General features: G+C 36.1%; 1 protein-coding gene across 4 annotated transcripts in view; it reads left to right on the top strand.

Moving 5' to 3' along the window:
* TRPM6 (transient receptor potential cation channel subfamily M member 6) overlaps nt 1–20703 on the top strand; it is a 138580-nt gene that overhangs the window by 68333 nt on the left and 49544 nt on the right. For all 4 annotated transcript variants that reach the window (XM_019736695.2, XM_019736693.2, XM_019736694.2 and 1 more), the window contains exons 15-23: nt 1860–1994; nt 3472–3749; nt 4813–5041; nt 9096–9248; nt 13135–13281; nt 15916–16044; nt 17951–18202; nt 20065–20239; nt 20430–20544. In XM_019736695.2, the coding sequence (XP_019592254.2) occupies nt 1860–1994; nt 3472–3749; nt 4813–5041; nt 9096–9248; nt 13135–13281; nt 15916–16044; nt 17951–18202; nt 20065–20239; nt 20430–20544 (1613 nt within the window). The remainder of the gene's footprint in view (nt 1–1859; nt 1995–3471; nt 3750–4812; nt 5042–9095; nt 9249–13134; nt 13282–15915; nt 16045–17950; nt 18203–20064; nt 20240–20429; nt 20545–20703) is intronic.

The raw sequence follows: 20703 nt of genomic DNA, 5'->3' as shown, positions 1-20703 counted from the left end.
TTTTCTTTCTTTCTCTTTTGAAAATACAGAAGTCTAAAGCTTAATAGGATTAGATCTATAAACTCATAGTAGTTCATAGTCTGAAGATGACACACTTGGGACAACTGTGTAGGATTGTATTGGAAGATGCATGCAGAGTGTACTTAAAAATACATATAGTATGTATTTATTTTCCTACATAGTTTTGAAAAATCTAGGAATGTAAAATTAGACTGGTTAGGTCATTAGCAGAGAAAACGTTGCTTGTTTCTTAAAATTTCCCTTACAAAACAGTAAGCTAAAGGGACTAGTTCTTATTAGAGGATAATGGAAGTGTTAGAAACGGTAGTTTTGGGCATTTGGGGTTGATAGAAGAGCAGGACAATGGAAGGCACAGCACTGTGGACATCAGGGTACATTTTTGCAGTGACAAGGAGATCTTTGTCACTGGAGAAGTGCCAAAAAGTTGTGAAAGGGTAAGACTGGAAAGGTAGTTTGGTGTAAGATCACATGAAGAGTCCAGAATATCAAGCTACTTTTGACCTTTATTTATAAAGAATTAGGTGAAGTGAAACCCATCTTGGCTTAGGAAATGAAAAAAATAAAACCAAAAGAAACCCACGTCTCACAGAGAAAATGTGCTTTGTTGAAATTTCAAAGGCATAAGGATACACTTGCAGTATCAGCTCCTTCATTTAAACAAAATACACCTGGCTGTGAGGTGACCAGTGGCAGGTACAGGGACTGACTGTGGCCTTGGTGCAACTCAGAGGGGAGCATGCTAGGCAAATTCTCTAGTGGCCTTTCTAGATATTTGTAGGAAATTACCCAGCTCTGATTATTTGCTAGTGAAGGAGTACAGGGTTTATTGTGTTTCCTAGTAAATTAGACCATAGCAGTTATAAATACATGGTTTGGAGTCAGAGAAATATTGAACTGAATCTTCATTTTGCTCATTAGTAGCTGTGCAATCTTCAGCAAGAAATTTGACCTCTCTCTGTGTCAGTTTCCTCATCTATGAAATGGGAATAATAATAATACCCCTGTCATAAATTCATCCAAAGGACTAAATAAAGCAATATCTGAAAAAACCCTATTTCTGGGATTTTCACAGAAGATATAGAGTAACTGTTAATAATAGCCATTATGATTATTATTAATCATACTATTGGTTCTGTATTGCAATGATAATTGAGTATCTTTAAAAAATCTTGACCCTGTCACTTTTATGTCTAATTTATAGCCATAAAACAGAAACTAAAAATAAATAAAATAGTTCAAAGCCTGTGGTTTGTATCATTCATTTTTATGTCAGTCCCTTTACAATACTTCTTTTTGTTTTTTCCATTGATGAAAGTTTCATGCTGATGAGCAATGAATTATGTTGTTGGACCTAGCCGCTGGAATTCCAGTGGCGATATTGTATAACGTGTGGAGAAATTCCAAAACTTTCTAACTTAACCTTGGAGCTGTTTGGGAATGGGAACTTTTTCTTATCAGAACTGTGTATCTTTATTGCCTATTCTGAGCTTGTTCCAGGTATAGAACATCCATTGATTCTAATGGAATTTCCACATAGAGAAGGAATGCAAGTTTATAATACGGAACAAAAGAGCATGTTTTCTAAGATGTTAGGAAATAACAGTGTACTTAATAAGAAGGAAATCATGAGATTGAGGAGATCACTCTTTTTGGGTGAGGGAGTAATTAATCTCTGATTAATGATTACTAATCATGGATAAGAGAGAACCATTGGATATTTGGTAACACACAATATTATATTTGGTTTTTATTACTGTCTAGAAATACAATGTTAATTGTTGCCACTATAATCTTTTTCTCTTTCTGTTTTATTTTAAAAATAAAATAATATATGCCAGAGAGTGACCAGCTTTGCTCAAAGTTATTCCCAGCCCCCTCTTCACCAGAAATGTGCTTCAGGAAATAGAAAAGAATCTGCAGAAAGCACGTTGCACTCCCAGTTCATTAGAACTGCCCAGCCTTACAAACTCAAGGTACTGTTACTTCCTTTTAGATTTCAAACTAAAATTGTTCCTTCATTCTGAGACGACGTCTTCATTTGAAATTGGAGAAAAGGTGGTACAAATTGAGGGACCCTTTACAAGTATAAACAGATGGCGCAAATCCAAAGCATAACACAGCTGTCCTCTAAATGTTGAGCAAAGGTCCAGGACAGGGCACGGGGAACTACATGACTGCCGGGGCTGGCACTTCAGCCTACCTTCCTTGTTTCTACTGCCACCATGTCCAGATGGTGACACAGGAAAGCAGTCCATGGAATGCCACTAAAATGTAATTGTTAACCCAACACTGAGCCCCCAGCCCCCTTTCCCTGAGGCTAATTGGATGTGACTACTTCCTTCTCTTTTACTGCTCTCTCATACTGACATTTTGCATCTTATTTTTTTCCCCTTTGATGCCTTCTTGAAATTAATTTTAGCATAATGTCACCGTATGACAATATAATGTGTGTGTGCCTGCTTGTGCACAATATTGATACTCCCTCTCTTCCCATACTACCTCGATCCCACTTTTCTTTGGGGATAAATGCTTTTACTCGAGTTTTCATTAATGGTTCCTATGTTGGCTGAAAGAGGTTTGCTTTCCATAGCTCCTAGAATGAAAACATATTTTATAAAATTACCCTTCATCATCACCAATGAATACAAATTCCCTTTATTTGTAGAAATAGAGGGAACTTATTACAGTTCTTGCTATTACTCCCTTTTAATTAAAAATAATAATTATTAAATCTGATTATTTGCCAGGCATTATGTTGGGTGCTTGGTTGAATTTGGGATGCAGGTAGATTGGGGAAAATGTAATGATGACTGAGAAATAGTCCCACCCTCCCCAAAGTAATAACCATAGTGAAGTATGTTGAGCTTTGAAGTAGAGAAACATCCACAGTGATACAGAAGAAGATGGACGTGGTTAGAAGAGTAGCCTTTGAGATGAGCTATACAGGGTGGTTAATAGTATTCCATTATTACCAGCACTAGAGGAATGTATTCAGAATAAAGGAAACTTAAAACCAATCTATTTGGATGCATGTTGGCAACACTGGTAATATTTCTCTAAGGGGAAGATAATGAATCTATTTGTAAGGTGAAATTAGAGTTTTTTAATAGTTCTCATTTATCCAATATTATTTCAATCCATTTCCTTGGGAAATTGAAAGCTGCCATATAGTTATTTAGTGGCTCTGTTCCAAAAGTGTAGTAGTGTCTTTAGTTGTGCTAAATGAACTTAAAGTATCTCACCTTAGGGACCCTGGAACTATTAGTTGCAATAAGAAATATATTACCTTAAAAGAACAAATTTTTGGTTTCTGGTTTATAAAGTGCTCTTATTATTCTCATCTCTTTTCAGTGATTTAAAAAATTGTTCTAGGGTACCTTATGTGTTTCATTAGGTAGACAGCATGTATCTCAGTGTTTGGAAACCCATTCTTATTTTATTTTCTAACAGGAGAAGACTGCAGTCCTTCATAAATCAAGGAAGAAGTCGAAAGAACAAAATATAGCTGATGACCCTGAGTCTATGGGCTTTATTTACCCTTACAATGACCTGCTGGTTTGGGCTGTGCTAATGAAAAGGCAGAAGATGGCCATGTTCTTTTGGCAGCATGGAGAGGAGGCCACGGTTAAGGCGGTGATTGCTTTTATACTCTACCGAGCCATGGCCCGTGAAGCTAAGGAGAGCAACATGGTGGATGATGCCTCCGAAGAGTTGAAAAATTACTCAAAGTAGGAGTTCTCTCTTCACTTCGTATTAAACATTGACAGTTCTCAGAATAGCTAGGCACTTTTATCTCCCTCACCTTAGAACTTGGACGATGAGTGGACCTGTTGTGCATTTCATGGACTCCTATAAATAAGGATCTTTAGGTATTTTAAGGAGCTTTGTGAAATGAAAGGAAGAGAGGTGGCCTTCAAGTCAGGAGACTTGGGTTCTAGTCCTTGCCCTGCTGTTTATCGGGGAAGTCAGCTGACCAGATTTTGGGACTTTAGTTTCCTCACTCTGAAGTGTTCAGTTAATGATTTTGAAAGTCTCTCTCAACTCTGCAACTCTTTGATACTAAGTTAAATTAAAACTTGTGGTTTACTTTAAGTATCTCTCAGGCAGAAAAACAAGTAAATGTATTATGTATATTATGTATTAAAGAACCTGAGCGTGATGGTGGAAGATAGAAAAGTTAGAAATGTTTTTGCTTTTTCATTAATTGTTAGAGTAGTGAGGAAAGAAGGGAAGCTAAAATTAATAGAAACTAATTTATAATTTTGATCCACAAAATTCCAGACAATGACAGCATCTACTTTTTAGAAGAAAAAAACGCACAGAAAATATCTCCAGGTCTGGTTTCTTACTTAAGTCATCTATGCATTTTGTAAAACCTTAAAAAAAAAAGTAGTCCCACAAATTTTCTTAATTGCTAGTCACTTTTGAACAGTATTTTCTGTCAAAAAATTCTTTTTTAGGTCTTATCAGGGAGCCCCAAACCAAGCTATATATATAGCCTGTTTTGTGGTGTGGAGTAGCTTTTCCCCATGAATAGCTCAGGCACTCCGGCAGTAAACCAAATTCTATATGCTATAGTGTAAGCCCTCTAGTTCTGTTCATTCAGGAAAGGGAGAACAATCCATATCCCGAGCAACAATCCCTTTAAAATAGCTTCTGCAGACTGAGATTATTAAATTGCTGTTCTTGCTTTTGTACTGGTCTTTCCTATGTCTTCTATCTAATCTTTTTCAATGTTTCTGGGTCTCTCACCTGCTTTTGTTTTCCTTGATCCCCACTGTGTCCTTACAGACAGTTTGGCCAGCTTGCCCTAGATGTGTTGGACAGGGCATTCAAGCAGAATGAGAGAATGGCCATGAAGCTGTTGACCTATGAACTCAAGAACTGGAGCAATTCTACCTGTTTGAAACTGGCAGTGTCTGGAGGATTGCGGCCGTTTGTTTCGCATACTTGTACCCAAATGCTACTGACAGACATGTGGATGGGGCGCCTGAAAATGAGGAAAAACTCTTGGTTAAAGGTACATTTACTTGCTTTATAGATATTAGTTTAGTCTGAAGGTCTGTACGCTTAGAATTCATTTATTCCTTGTTCCAGAAGAGTATCTTCAGGAAATCAGTTAGTATCTTTGATTCTCACAGGTGAGCTGGGAGCTTTCCAACGGAATCTCACAACTACCTCTCCCCCACTACCACAGCTTCTTTTTTAAAAAATGAGGGTAATTGTACCAGGTTTGTTCATCACAAAGGCATACTCATATGAAAGTGGTTAGAAGATGTTAAAAACATATACAAACATATGCAATATTTCATTAGTAGTAAACTCTGTTGCCTCTGATAATTATAACAGAAATGCATGAGACTTTTTAGTGTAATTTTGCTCAGTTTAAGAATATTAACCAATAATAAACTAAATAAAATTAGCAATTTCTGTTATTCTGCTCATTCAGTGTGATGTTTCAGGAAATAAATTGTGGTTTTATAAAGCTTCCCTCAAGGGGTAACTGGTTAGCTCAGTTGGTTAGAGTGTGGTGCTGATAACACCAAGGTTGCTGGTTCGATCCCTGCCTGGGCCACTGTGAGCTGCCCCTCCTTAAAAATAAATAAATAAATAAATAAAATAAAGCTGCCCTCAAATATATTTGTTCACACCACTATCTCCAAATTCCTCTATTCCATTACACTTTAGCCTCATCTGTCATCTTGAATTATCGAGAGTCATTTAGCTAACAACTAAAGACATTTGACTCTTGACATCAAATCTAAGCCTAAGGCTTTAGGTTGTGGTTAAGCTTAAGAAATACATACATGTGCTCATGAAACTGAATAAGATGGGATAAAGCATAAGCATTAAGAACTATATAAGACTACATTTTATATTTTAATTTATTTTTCCTAGAGTTCTTAAAATATGATGTGTTCCAAATAGGATGACTTTCTTAAAAATATATTTATGGTGGACACACTATAGAAACACAAATAAAATATATAAGCTAAAAATATACAAAAGAGCTTGCACATTTTAATTCCACTGAGACTGCAGAAATAAAAGAAAAGTCAATCAAAAATTATTCCACATGGATTCCTCTTTGAAAATATCAGAGAAACAACAATTGTTTCTAGAAGAAGTTCTCCTTTCATCTGTTTTGACTTCAGACTTGGAAATGATGAAGCAGAGATGTGAATGGGTCCACCTACACAAGCTCTAACAATAACCTCTTTTAAATGTTCAGAGAGTGAGATGGGATATAGATAGCTGGAAATATGAGAAATAGTTTTCCACATGGCTGTGTCCTGTACATACTTTAGTTTACTAGAAATCCTTCTTACTAAGAACTTAATAACTTTTTGCTTAATATACCTTATGTCAACAAACTTCACTTGAGTGAAACAAAACTAAATGTTTTGCCTCAAAACATAGTGAGTTGACAAAAAAAACCTTAATAACTACTTAAAATTTCTGAGCTTCAGTGAACCATATTGTTCTCCGTACCCAGATCCTAATTCATCAGTGCTTACCTTGTGAGTTTTGGGAACACATTTGCAAATAATTGTGAGATATCCTGGTTAGACTAGTTCCAAGTGGTTGAAGACTGGAGGAAGCCCTTGTAGGGTTATGTAAGAGGAAAACTCGTTTAAATGCTTTTAGTGTAGTAGGCTCCAACCTAGCCTTTGGAAAATGGTTATTGATAACGCTGAATAGTGCTTCTCAAACCAATTGTTGCAATGGACATGGGCAACAGAATGTGGAGCCTTTTCAGGAAGTGGGTTAGGAATTAGTGTGATATTATTGTTGTGCCTGGTAACTATGATGTTTCCAGATCTAGAAAATTGCATGCATTTTGAGTTTTACATCTGAAAAGAAAATGACACGCAAATAAATCCCTATCAGAACTGGGGAAAGTCCAGAGGACCTTCACAGGAGATCAAGCTTTAAAACAAAACAACAAAAGGTAATTTCAGTATGAAAAAAATCAATTTTGACAAGAATGACTTCAATTTATTTAATCATGAATGGTATAAAGTCAAGGTTAATCCTATTTTATTCACTGAATCCGAGACTACTAAGACCTAACTTTAGTTAGAAAAAGGTGGTGTTTAGTAAGTTGGTTTTCACAACATTTAGTAAATTTTCTAAACTCTTTACCTTGAAAGGCCATGGAAGTTGAACATAAATACTTCTTTTGAATAGACTGTAAATTAATGAATGATAGCAATGTAATGAGAACATTATGGATGTCTGGATATATACATTTTCTGAGTTTCACTGGCAGAAAATATTTGTGTAGGATGGGAGTGGATCTAACAAAAGGTGACACTTGGTATGTTTTTATATACGTATATGTTTTTTTAAATGACAAGGAAACATTTTCTTTATTTTTTAAAATTGGGGAATATTGGAGAAAAGTGTGTTTCTCCAGGGCCAATCAGCTCCAAGTCAAGTAGCTGTCCTTCAATCTAGTTGTGGAGGGTGCAGCTCAGCAAAAAGTCGAGTCGCTGTTTTCAATCTTTAGTTGCAGGGGGCGCATCCCACCGACCCATGCGGGAAGTGAACTGGCAACCATGTTGAGAGCTCACACTCTAACCAACTGAACCATCTGGAAGCTCAGTGGTGGCTCATTGTCTTCAATCTGGTTGTGGAGGGCGCAGCTCACTGGCCCATGTGCGAATTGAACTGGCAACCCTGTTGTTCAGAGCTCGCGCTCTAACCAACTGAGCCATCCAGCCGCCGTTTTCATATTCTTGATTTTATAATATGAATGAATTTTAATGTTTATGTGATAATATGTACTTAATGGCTTTAAAGAATTATTATAATAACATGCTCCTTGAAATATAATACTTCTCACTGCCCTGCCCCTAGGGATAAATAACAGAATCGTATAGTAGTCCCCCGTTATCCACAGGGATTATGGTCCAAGACCCCTAGTGGATGCCTGAAACCTCAGATAGTACCGAACCCTATGTATACTATGTTTTTTCCTATATACACATACTTAACGATAATTTTTAATTTATAAATTAGGCACAATAATAGATTAACAACAATAATTAATAATAAAGTAGAACAATTATAACAATATACTATAATAAAAATTATGTGAACGTGGTCTCCTTCTCTCTCAAGATATCTTATTGTACTGTACTCCCCTTTTCACTTAAAGGAAGCACTTTACAGTTCTCTTTGGCATATCCAAATGGCCAGCATCACTATTTTTGTGCTTTGGGGCCTTTGTTAAGTAAAATAAGGGTTACTTGAAAACAAGCACTGGGATACTGAGATAGTTGATCTGATAACTAAGATGTCTACTAAGTTTTAACAGGAGGGTAGTATATTACAGCGTTGGATTCGCTGGACAAAGGAATGATTCATGTCCCCAGGGGGACAGAATGGGATGTTGTGAGATTTCATCACACCACTCAGAATAGCCCACAATTTAAAAGTTATGAATTGTTTATTTCTGAAATTTTCCATTTAATATTTTTGGACCATGGTAGATCATGGGTAACTGAAACCATGGAAAGTGAAATGATGGATGGTGGGGTGGGGGACTACCATATACATATTTAAAATTTTTAAATGCACATATGTATGAATATTTTTTAATTTTCTTTTTTTACAAAAATGGGATCACACTATATTGTTCTACAACTTGCTCTTTTTCATTTAACAATGTAATTTAGATACTTTTTCATAGTATTCAAAATTGCTTTTGTGTTTCTAATGGTTGTATAGTACTCCCAGCTAGGTTGTAAGTTAGTTTGTCCCATACCAGCTATCCCTCTAAAGGCAGACATTTAGGTTTATGCCTGTTTTTTTTTTTTTTTTCCTATTACAAATAACCCTACAACGAACATCCCTATCCACATGTGCTTGCGTTCATGAGTATTTCTGAGGGAGACACTTGTACAATTGGAATTGTTGAGTTAAAAGTATGTGAAGAATCAGAGTATCAACTGAGTTGGTGATGGGTCTGACATTTTCTATACACTAAAATCTTAATTTTGTTATTTGAATAGTACTTGTGCCTTGTGTAATCCCTACGACTGATTTTGCTTTGTTTTCTTTTAAAGATCGTCATAAGTATTCTTTTACCACCCACGATTTTGACATTGGAATTTAAAAGCAAAGCAGAGATGTCGCATGTTCCCCAATCCCAGGACTTCCAGTTTACGTGGTATAATGGTGACCAGAACCCCAATAGTGCCAAAGAAAATGCTTGTATGGTTAGTGCAATATTATAGTAAACTGAGTTTTCATGGCATTGACTGTATACAAATATACACATACATAAAGTTTATTTGTTTAACAATTTATTTAACAGTCTTAATCACATTATAGTATGATCAGGTTTAGCATGTATGCTAGAGCTACTTAACTGCCATAGATGATTAAGCAAAAGATCCCATTTCTGCCTCAAACCCAAAATTAAACACTTTATTATACTTTGACAGCTGCTTAACTTTTCATGTTGCTTTGTGACTAGTAGAATAAATAGACTAAAGCTGCAATGAGGAATGTCTCATATCCTTAAAAATCTAATTATAATAATGCAGATTTAGAATTTGTATTGATCTTCACTACTCCCCAATTTTTATTTTTTTATTTGTTATATTCAGTGATTGAATAGTTTTAGTTCAGTTCCCAGGTGTATACTCTTTCATGGGTAACTTCCATTACTTCTCTTATAGCCCATCTTTACTGGAGAGTCTCCAGTATGCTGTCTGTGGATATATGGTTTACTTTTTATATCTCAACTTGAATCATTGCTTATAAAATTGTCGTTTACTGTGAGTAAACATCTTATCTGGTACTTAATACTTTAATGAGGCATTTCAGCTAGCATCTTGTCTGATGTGCTTTTGCACTTATGGGATATTTGTTACAATATTTAAAAATATTTGATAAATATTAAATGAAAAATTAATTGATTGATTGATTGAGCATCCATTCTGATTGGTTAATGCCCCAGCTAGCACAGTTAAATTTTGACTGTTATTCCTGTTTGGGTATGTATATGTTCCTTTCTTCTTCTGTCCTTTCCTTCCTCCCTTTTTCCTTCCCTCCTTCCCTTTTCTAAGCCTGAAAGTTCAATAGGCAAGCAAAATAAATTTCCATGAGACGTTTAAGTCTTTCTGACTGCTAACCTCAAAAGCATGACTTTTGATGACATGAGCTTTCTTAGGAACAAATTATTGTAAGATGGCAGAATGGATACACTAGGGGAAGAAAAAGACTTTTCTCACTGGGGGTCGGGAGGTAAGGATTAGGGACAGGAGACAGCTTCATGAATGAGGTGGTGTTTGAACTGTGATTTGAAGATATGGAGAGAGGAACTAGCATTTCAGTGGGAGAGAAGACAGGCAGGAAATGCAAGGCTTATGTCAAGCATTATAATTTTTATGGTTTGGCTAGAGTCCAGGTTATGGGGGACATGGGACAAGGAGAGAATATTTGCAGGTATGGCTGGGAAAGTAGAGTGAGGCTAGATCATGGAGACTCTTGTATAACTTATGAAGGAATATGGTTTTTATTCTATAGGTAATGGTGAGCCAGTGAACATATATGACTAGAATAGCAACATGATCTGACCATTAGGAAAATGATTCCGCTTCTAGTGTACTCGATGATGTAGCAAGAAGACTGGCTGGAAGCAGGGAGAGAATAAGCTAGTGTAACTATCCAGGTAAGAAGTAATAAGGATTTTATTCAGTTAGTAACAATGGGCACAGAAAGGAAAAGATAGATTTTAAGCAAATAGTCAAATAGGGCTTAAACATGAGATATGGGTGAGAGGGAGATAGCAAATATGATTGAGAGGTTGATGGTTAAAACCAGGCCATCTTGAAAGGACATAATGATGACTAGAAAAAGAACAGGTTTGGAAGGGGAAAAGTGAGCTTAGTATTAGATATGTTGATAAATCACAATGAAAAGATACTTTTTCCCCCTTTGTTCTGCCTTCCCCCCATACTCCGGTTCAAGCTGTTGTTTCTCAGTTTAGTTATGTAGGACACAGCTCCTTGGCCCATGCTGGTATTATGAGCCTTGCGCTCCCCCTGGCTGAGGCAGTCGGTCACGCCTGCTGCCGATCACTCACGCCAACCTCTGGCTGCTCACGGCAGCCCAGCTCCAGGGAAAGCTGTTGTTCACAATCTTTGCTGTAGAGGGTGCAGCTCAATGGCCCATGTGGGAATTGAACCAGAGACCTCAGCGTTAGGAGCACAGTGCTCCAACCACCTGAGCCACTGGGCCCTGAAAAAAGTTGAATAATAATCTATTTAGTCATAGCACCATTAAGTGGGAAAGATGACTGTAATGCAATAAAAAATAGGCAGGAATTGTAGTAGAGCTGATTGTTGTAGTTATAATTTTATTCTGTGTGTCTCCTTATATCAGATTCCTAGCTGACAGAGAAAAAGTGAAGGGAGAGGGGAGAGGAGAAAGGAAGGAAGGGAGGAAGAAAGGAAGAAAGGAAGGAAGGAAAAAGAGAGAGAGAGAGAGAGAGATTAAGATTGAGGTTGAGATTTGAGTAAAATAAAAGCTAAGAAAAATATTTTTGTGTTTACCTTCTTCTAAGGAAAAAAAAAAAGGCCTGAACCTGAATTTATATTCCCATGCTGTCTTCATCTTGGCAGTTTTTGAATTTAACTCAGAGATAGGCTCAATTAGTACTTTATAACCCATACCAAAATGCCAAGAGTAATTAAAGACCTAATGAAATGCTCTTAGAAAATATAGTAAGGGAAGTTATTTAATGACAAGGTTATTACTTAAACTGCTTTCTGAATTCTTTCTGTAGTGGTACTGATGTCATTAAAATCATAGTAAAAGATGACTTTTCTAATCCGTTCAAAGCCATTTTAACTCTAGGCAGGTTCAAACCTGTCAGGAACCAGCTCAGTTCCTATGCCTCAAAGTTATAAACTCACTTCTACTGCCCAAAGTGACATGAATTATATTCACATTAGGCATCGAGAGAACCCATCTAGATGCCTGAGGCCTCAAAAATTATATTTTCCTGCAATTATATGGACAATGAACAAAACTTGATTAATTTCTTGGCTTGAAAAATCTTGCTAATCATGTGGGTCTGACACTAGAGAGAGATCTTTTGTGGATAGGTTGAAGAAATGTACTAGTAAGAGAGGCATCAGAGAACATTCCTTTTATTCATTTTTTAAAAACTCACAAAAGTAACTCTTTTCCTGTTTAAAAGTTAAAAACACAAAACTCTATAAAGTAGGGTGAAATCTCTTTTACTTCTTTTTCATTCCTAAGAATATTCCTAAGTTCTCTCTTTCCAAAAACAATCAGGCTATAGAGGTGCTTTTTTCTTTTCAATTATTTTTTCCCTTATTTTTAAAGGCTCTTCTGTATGGGCACCTGTAGTCACATTCACACAACTACTTCTCTGTCACACAGCTATTCCTTACTTATCACCTACAAAGGGTTAATCCCTTTAGGCTGACATATAACTTTATGAGAAACTGATCAGAGATTTGATGCTTTCCCTAGAAAAACCCATGTACAATGCAAATACTTGCATATAGTTGCAGGAGACTCAAGGACTCCGGAGCTCAGAGTCCATGAACTTCAGGTAAAGAATCTCTGCTACAAATGAATGGAGAAGGTATCAAAGCCAGAATCCTAAAACTAACACTGTGCCTAACTTTCCCATGTATTGGAAAAGATGTATCATCAATGGATTTCCGTTCTGTCCTCCTGCATTATGAAAATTGGTTATTGATCTTACAGAGATTTTTATGAATATCTTTAGATTCCAAATTAGTGATAAAAGAGGTTGAACAGAACAGGAACAGTGACCATTTTAAAATCCTTGGAACTACTCTTAGTTTAACTAGGTTTGATTATTAGAGATTCAGCTTGCATTTCAGAAATACCTTGTGCTCCTTACCTGGTCAAAGATTTATATAATACATATTATTTTCTTTCCATTCAAGAATAAGATTATAATTTGGAATGGTGGCTGCCCAACTAATTTCTAATATATTTATTATATATGTTTATTATATTTTTTTGATATTTGTAAATGTCAATATTTTGGAATGGTTGCCCCTGACAATACATGATTATTTGTTTATTTTACAGAAAGACCATGATATGGAAAGGGGCCCTGATGAGAAACAAGATGAAAATCAGCACTTTGTTTTAAAGAGTGGTCCCCAAAGCCTTCCATTGACCAGGAAAGTCTATGAGTTCTACAGTGCTCCAATTGTCAAGTTTTGGTTTTATACGGTTGGTTTCATAGCAACAATTCATGATAGTTAATAGCTGATGATAATGTTGATAATGATATACCTGATTTGCCACCTTGTGATAAAATGTAGAATTGCAGTAAGAAAAATGGGATGAATGACAAAGGAGGTAAGAAAGAAGATTGGAGGGAGGCAAGTAAAGGTTAGAACAGATCTCTCCTACATTGGGAGTGAAAGAACGAGCATTTTCTTCTTTCTTAAGTGCTTCCCATTAGCAAGCTGGGACTGAGCATTTGAAGCTATTTTTTTGTTTGTTTGTTTTTTAAGATTTTTTTTATTGGGGAAGGGGAACAGGACTTTACTGAAGCTTTTTGGCATAATAAAATTAACAGGATTGTAGAATTAAGTGACAGAGATGGATTCTTTTCCCCATCTTGGGCAAAAATATCAGCAGTTTAGTCGATTTTTTCTTTGTAGCAATAATGTATAACAGACACAAAAAAAGCAAGTGTTTGGTTTTTGTCTTCAGTGTATATGCTTATAAATACATTATAAAGGACAATAAAAATTGTACAAGTTGAACTGTATGAACAAATACTAAACCTGTTATGGATATAGGGATACAGAGAAAGCATGAACTGTACATTAAATGTATTGAGTGCTTTTCATGTTTATTTAATAGCATTGCTTTTCTAATGTTTAGCTGTAGCTAAATTGCTCATGGACAAGATTATGTATTTCCAAAACATTTGAGTTGTGACTAAAAAGAATTATCTGAATGTGTTATATTTCAAAATATTTACTTACTCAACCACACACTTATTTCATATACTTATTGAATAAGTATAAAGTTCTGAATGACTTTCATCTGTTTTCAAAAATCAAATCTCTTTTCAAATGATGAAGTTTCATCATTTTTGTGAATATGCACCAAAATATCCCAGTAACTGAGAGAATTTTAACCATAGCCATGTCATTGGGAAAAGAGTAGTCAAATATTTCTTTCCTTAGAAATCTCTAGCTTGCGAACTCTTAGAGACAGGAGCAACACTAAGCAAATATAATAACAACAACAAAAATTGTTAACAAATAGAACAAATAACCCAGCCAGATCTTTCCACCATAACAGATGGTGAACACAGGCATTTTAGTCTTGGCAATCACTTTGCTAGGTTACGGAGTGTGTGCTTTATTGAAACAATGTCTTATTATAAATGTTATGATAAAAAAAAGCAACTATCTGAACACTTTTGGATCTTTTCTTAAAAACTGGAAAGAAATAAAAAGAGTCAGAAGAAGTACCATCAATATCTACAGTGTTTTATGCAGTGTCTCAATACCATGAAACCAATGACAAAAATGTAAAGAATGACTCCTTGATAGAACAAATTTATTAACTTATGTCCCTAAGGAGTCATCAAACATACTCAGACTTTGAGACATAGACCTACGGAAGTATAGAATTAATGGACTTCACTTTAACTTTCTTATATGCTTCTCTACTACAGCTCTTTAACTCATAGGCAGTAATACCCAGTATGCCTACCTGAAATACCACCTATTGTATATAACATCCTATTGTATAGTCAGAAGTGGTTTCAACCATTCTCTATGTTGAACTAAACTTAGAAGACTGATAAAACTTAGGTAGAGCTCAAAAAAATATGAGAAATAGGGATCCAAATTAAAATATATACTTCTCGTGAAAATGAATGCACACACACCCATACCAATTTTTCTCTCTGTTGATTGGGGATTTTTAATACAAGTATTGATCAGCTAGCATCTGAGGCTATTTAAAGGGCTGTACCATCTCATGCATTGTTGGTGTGCATGGACATTGGTAAAGCCTTTCTGGTAGACAATTTAGTAATATGTGTCACAGTTTTAAATTTGTGTGCTCAGCTATTCTACTTCTGGGCATATATCTTAAGAAGGTGAAAGTGTTAGAAAAGATTACAAAGCTAATATCACCATGTATACATATGTGTGTGTGTTTACTGTGTTTACTGTTTTAATTCTTTGACAAGTTTGGAAATCTAGGTTTAATATACACAGTTAGTAATTAAATATACCTTTCTTGAATGTCTACCATGTGTCAGGCTGAGTGCTGAGCACTGAGAATAAAAATATCAGCAGTCTTTAGTTACAAGGACTCATAAGTTGGATAACACTTTCCCACTAATCAGAGTATTTTAATCAGCATGAAATAAAACTCCCAGCAGTAGTAAATGCCATGATTTATTACATTTGAATATAAGCACCTACTGAGGCTACTCATTTGGCGTGCTTGGCACACATTTTTTCTGTTTAAATGGAGGGAAGGTGTGTGATTCCCTCTTGGCTTGCTGTCATCCGGAAAGTGCCCATGTTGGAATTAGCAGGGTTCTGGAAATTCTGGTCAGGAGCTAACAAGATAAGACAGTGACCTCTTCCTATGCATTTGAGAACAGTGATTTTTTCATTTCTGCCACTTAATCCTAGAACAGATAACTGTGGATTCTTGTGTTTTCCTCAATATTAGGTCATCAATAATCAGAGGATGGTCCTGGTTGTATTTTCATGTTTTCACGTCAAAGTTTGTGTATATTTCTGCTCATCTTGGTCTGAGTGTGCTTGGTCTCCTCCATTATGACTATCACTCATGTCCAGGGAATGTGTGTCCCCCTCACAGATGGCATATTTGGCATTCCTCATGCTGTTCACTTTTACTGTGTTGGTGGAGATGCAGCGTCAGCCCAGCGTGCAAGAGTGGCTTGTTATCATTTACATCTTCACCAATGCCATTGAGAAAGTCCGGGAGGTGAGCTATCCCTTCTACTTTTGGCTTCTGCACACCTCTGCTAGAGGTGTCCTGAGCTCTGCTGATGAAAATAGATAGGTCAAGGGTGAGGGTGAGATAGACAATCCTGATCCTGATTTGCATACTACAGGAAGGGTATTTAGGGGAAAATCTCTGATCCCAATCCTTTTTCCTTGCCAAATACTTTTTACTGGTTGCTGCTCTTTGAAAGCAGTTGTTTTCGAGGACATCTGAGTGTGTTTATCACTAAGTGATTCTGTCTAACTGTTATTAGATCCTCCAACTATTTGATTTCCTGGAAGTGTGTGTGTGTGTGTGTGTGTGTGTGTGTGTGTGTGTGTGTGTGTTTTAAATAAGATTGATTTTTCATAGCCTAGCATTACTTGCATATTACCAGTTTGTCTCACAGAGTGGTACGTAAATGGTCAAAGTTGTATAATAAATAAAGAATTCATTTATAGCTTTTAAAAGATCCTACTAAATACCTTTGAAAATTGAAACTGAAAATCCTTCTGGAGCAAGTAGTCCAAGAAACAAAACAAGTCAAAGTTTTTGTTTTTAATTTGCAATGAGTCATTTAAAAATAAAAGAACATTTCCATGCATTTATATATGCAATCATACAGTTATGACTATTTTAGATAATATATATGTACGAGGTGTGATCACACAACACAGTGAATGTTTAAATAAAAAAAAATATTACAGTAAAAGACACATTGCTATTAATTTCCCTCAAAATGCTCCCCCTCGCTTCAAATACAGTTATCCCATCATTCTTGCCACTTTCTGAAGCAGTTCTGGAAGTCCTCCTTCATGAGTTTCTTTAGTTGCGCTATTGTGACTGCCTCAATGTCCTGAATGGATCCAAAATGTTTACCTTTCATAGTCATTTTGACTTTGGGGAAGAGACAGAAGTCTCACAGTACCAGATTCAGTGAATAAGGTGGATGAGGACACACCATAATGTTTTTATTTGATAGGAATTGCTGTACCAGAAGTGATGTGTGACACAGAGCCTTTCCGTGTGATCAAAATATACAGTGAATGCTACTGCCGAGGGCCATCCAATGGAAAGGCAGGGATCTTCAATACGTGAAGCGGTGCACCAAACCTTAGCAACAGTGTGTGACAAGTTTCAACTTGTTTAGTGCAGTCAGTCGGGTGTGAGCTACGGTTGAGAGAAGGTGTGTTTTAAATTGTGCCATAAATCATCCTCCATCATGACAATGCTCCGTGTCACACATTGCTTCTGGTATGGCAGTAGTTATACCTATATGGTCTGCTAGTTACTATTGTGAAGTTTATAGATTATAGAAGATAACTCAGGAGAAAAATGTTATCTGAATTCTACCATTTTTATGCTTTGGGGAAAATAGGTTTACTATTTTACACATCAGTTTTTCTGATACTCTGTTGCAGGGTAATTTCTTAAAATAGTGAGTTCTAATATTACATTCTGAGTAATTTGTGAACAACTCACTAAAGAGGACCAGATTATAGAATTCCTTGGTTTCAAACTAGTCTTTTTTGTACTTGGCTATACTTCATGAAATGGAATTGTCCTTATATAGATCCATTACAATATTAAGTTTTAAAATGTCTTGCAGTTTCCCTGTGTTAGTTTAGGATTAATGAAAGCTAGAAAAATTACTTAAAAAAACCCTTCTGTTGGGGTGTTCAAAAAGCTGGCTAGCACTAACAGTGACATTAAACTATATTTATTGAATTGTTTAAATAATTCATTACCTGAGGATAACTTAATTCACCAAAATCCCCTTGTGATCTAAGATTTGGCAGGATTCAAATTACTCTTTAAATGAGCAGTTGATATATTAAAGAAGGTGATATTGATGAGACTCTTGGATTATACCTCATTCTTTAGGTTTCTTTCTTTCTTCTTTTAGGTCTGTATTTCAGAACCTGAGAAGTTTACTCAAAAGGTAAAGGTATGGATTAGTGAATACTGGAACCTAATGGAAACTATAGCTACTGGCCTGTTTTTGGTTGGTTTCAGCCTTCGGTGGGGTGACCCTCCTTTCCATACAGCGGGAAGACTTATATACTGCATTGACATCATATTCTGGTTCTCACGACTCCTGGACTTCTTTGCTGTGAATCAACACGCAGGTCCATATGTGACCATGATTGCAAAAATGGTGAGTACAGTCTGCTTGTATATTCTGGTGTTCTTTTTTAATGCTTCTGCCTAATTTCATGGTTCACATTCAGTAGTTTAACTTTTGAAATTGTTTATAGAAGCACAGGGAGCAAGATCATTTCATCACTGCTTTTCTTATAACCACCAACTCATATTTAACAAATGTCCTTGGATAGCATATTGGGTAGTTGATAAGGATTCTCAGTTTACCATTTTGGGGTAAGGGCCAGATGATATGGGATTGAATCAAATTTGCCTCTGAGCTACCACCAATACTATTTTTCTGCTAAAATATTGATTTATCTTTGTATCTCTTCATCCCCATCCAACTCTTAATTAGCAATTACTATGGGCCACACACTCTTATAAGTACTTTGAATATATTAACTCATTTACTTTTCAAAACAACTTTATGAGATAGGTACTATTATTCACATTTTACATATAAGGAAATGAAGGTAAAGTAAAATTTCTGAGAATATTAGTAGGGGAGCCAGGATTCAAATCTGGGCCACCTGGGTCTGTCTGTCATTGGCACTCACTATGCAGTTTTATTAGCCTTGTCCAGATGACTTTGCACAGAGCCTAAGAACCACCCCCTAGGAAGTACAGTACCTCAAAATCATCTTTGCTTTTTCTTCTGGCAAGTGTTTGAGAAGGAAGGGTAGTGCTGAAATGAAGGAATAGGACAGAACAGGGAGAACCTCCAGGATTCCAAAGATAGACTTTTTCTTCGCACTTTTCTCTTAGACCAGCAATGTCTTCTCTGGTCTTCGTGACATTGGTATTAATTACATAAGCTATGCTGAGGTGATTAACATATATCAGCGAGTTAGCACAAGTTTATTTTTTCCCTAATGCAAAGCTTAATGAGTGCTCATGGCGGCCATCCTCTCCCCAGTGACTCAGGGATCCAGAATCCTTCCATCTTGTGACATAGTAACATCAACATGTGGCTTCTAAGGTCTCCTATGACAGGACGTGATAGTGACAGATAAAGTCTTATGGTTTCTAACTGCTCTGGACAAGAAGTGACCCAATTCACTGTCACTCCATAGCTCATTGGCCAGAATAGGTCACATGGCCCCAGCCTCATGGAAGGAAGGGCAAGAAATGTAGAAAAGCTAATAGAATACTCATGGAACAATTCTCTCTGCCATAGTGAACAAATGGGTTGAGCTGATGTATGTTTAGTAAGTGAAATTAATTATTTAAAAAGGCCTTAAAAATTATAATACAAAGTTCAGTGTTCTATAAACAGCCCTCTATTGTGTATTATAACAATAAGGCTTACTTTTAATACAAAGACTAAGTGGCAGTTTTGAAACATTGGATTTAACAAACATCATTTCACAGTTGCTTTTTGCTTGTTTTGGGGATCCTCCACTTTATCAGGGTGATCAGTAGCGTGGAATTCTTCAGCAGATTCTTTGCCTGATTCATTTCTCAGATTCCAACTAGTTCTTGAAGATAACTGTGGGAATAAGAAGCCATTTTACTAACTTGAGTATCCCTATTTTTTTCTTTTCCTAACCTCTGGCCCAATTGGTGAAAAGTTGGATATTAGCCAATCAAAATCTGTTCACATTTCATTACTTCTTAAAAAAAAGAAGTACAAATTCTCTTTGTTAGTAAATTTGTGTTATTCCATAGACCACATTGACATGACACACATATTGTACAGCAAAAACAAAATGGTTTTGCCAAAGGAAATCCAGCTATTCATGGACTAGGGCATTTTGGTCAATAACTAGACAGATATATTTATTGGCAGGTGTAATTATGATGGTTGCTAGTATTTGATTTGTTTTAAATTTCAAATCTGTAGTAAAATTCTGGTTGTGCTATACACTTTTACAGACAGCAAACATGTTCTACATTGTGATCATAATGGCCATAGTCCTGCTGAGCTTTGGAGTGGCACGCAAGGCCATCCTTTCTCCAAAGGAACCTCCATCTTGGAGCCTTGCTCGAGATATTGTGTTTGAGCCATATTGGATGATGTATGGAGAAGTCTACGCATCAGAAATAGATGGTGCGTAGGAGATTTTGTCATCATACAGAAATTGAACTTTTGTAGGTACTCGGAGAAAAAAAAATGAGAAAAATAATCATCTGGACCTTAAAAATATAAAAAAATTTTTTTTATGGTATTCTGCTGTTAATGTGCTAAATATTTAGAGTCATAGGACTGTGATTCATCTTATCTCATTCTTTTTTTGCAGTTTGTTCAAGTGAGCCATCCTGTCCTCCTGGTTCTTTTCTTACTCCATTCCTCCAAGCCGTCTACCTCTTTGTGCAATATATCATCATGGTGAACCTGTTAATTGCTTTCTTCAAGTAGGTTACTTTAATTAAATATGGTTATTGTGTTTAAGTCAAAATGTGGGCAGTTGTTTTGAGTAGATTCACATGTGTTTTGAGCACGTAGCCATTGTTTTTTGTGTGCTCCATGTCTTATTACTGCGGTTTTAGAATATGGGCATGAAATTACTGGCA

Source organism: Rhinolophus sinicus, linkage group LG04 (genome assembly GCF_036562045.2).
Source record: "Rhinolophus sinicus isolate RSC01 linkage group LG04, ASM3656204v1, whole genome shotgun sequence".
Classification (NCBI taxonomy): domain Eukaryota; kingdom Metazoa; phylum Chordata; class Mammalia; order Chiroptera; family Rhinolophidae; genus Rhinolophus; species Rhinolophus sinicus.
Note: the sequence above shows the minus strand (reverse complement) of the source record. Positions and strands in the feature narration are given on the sequence as shown.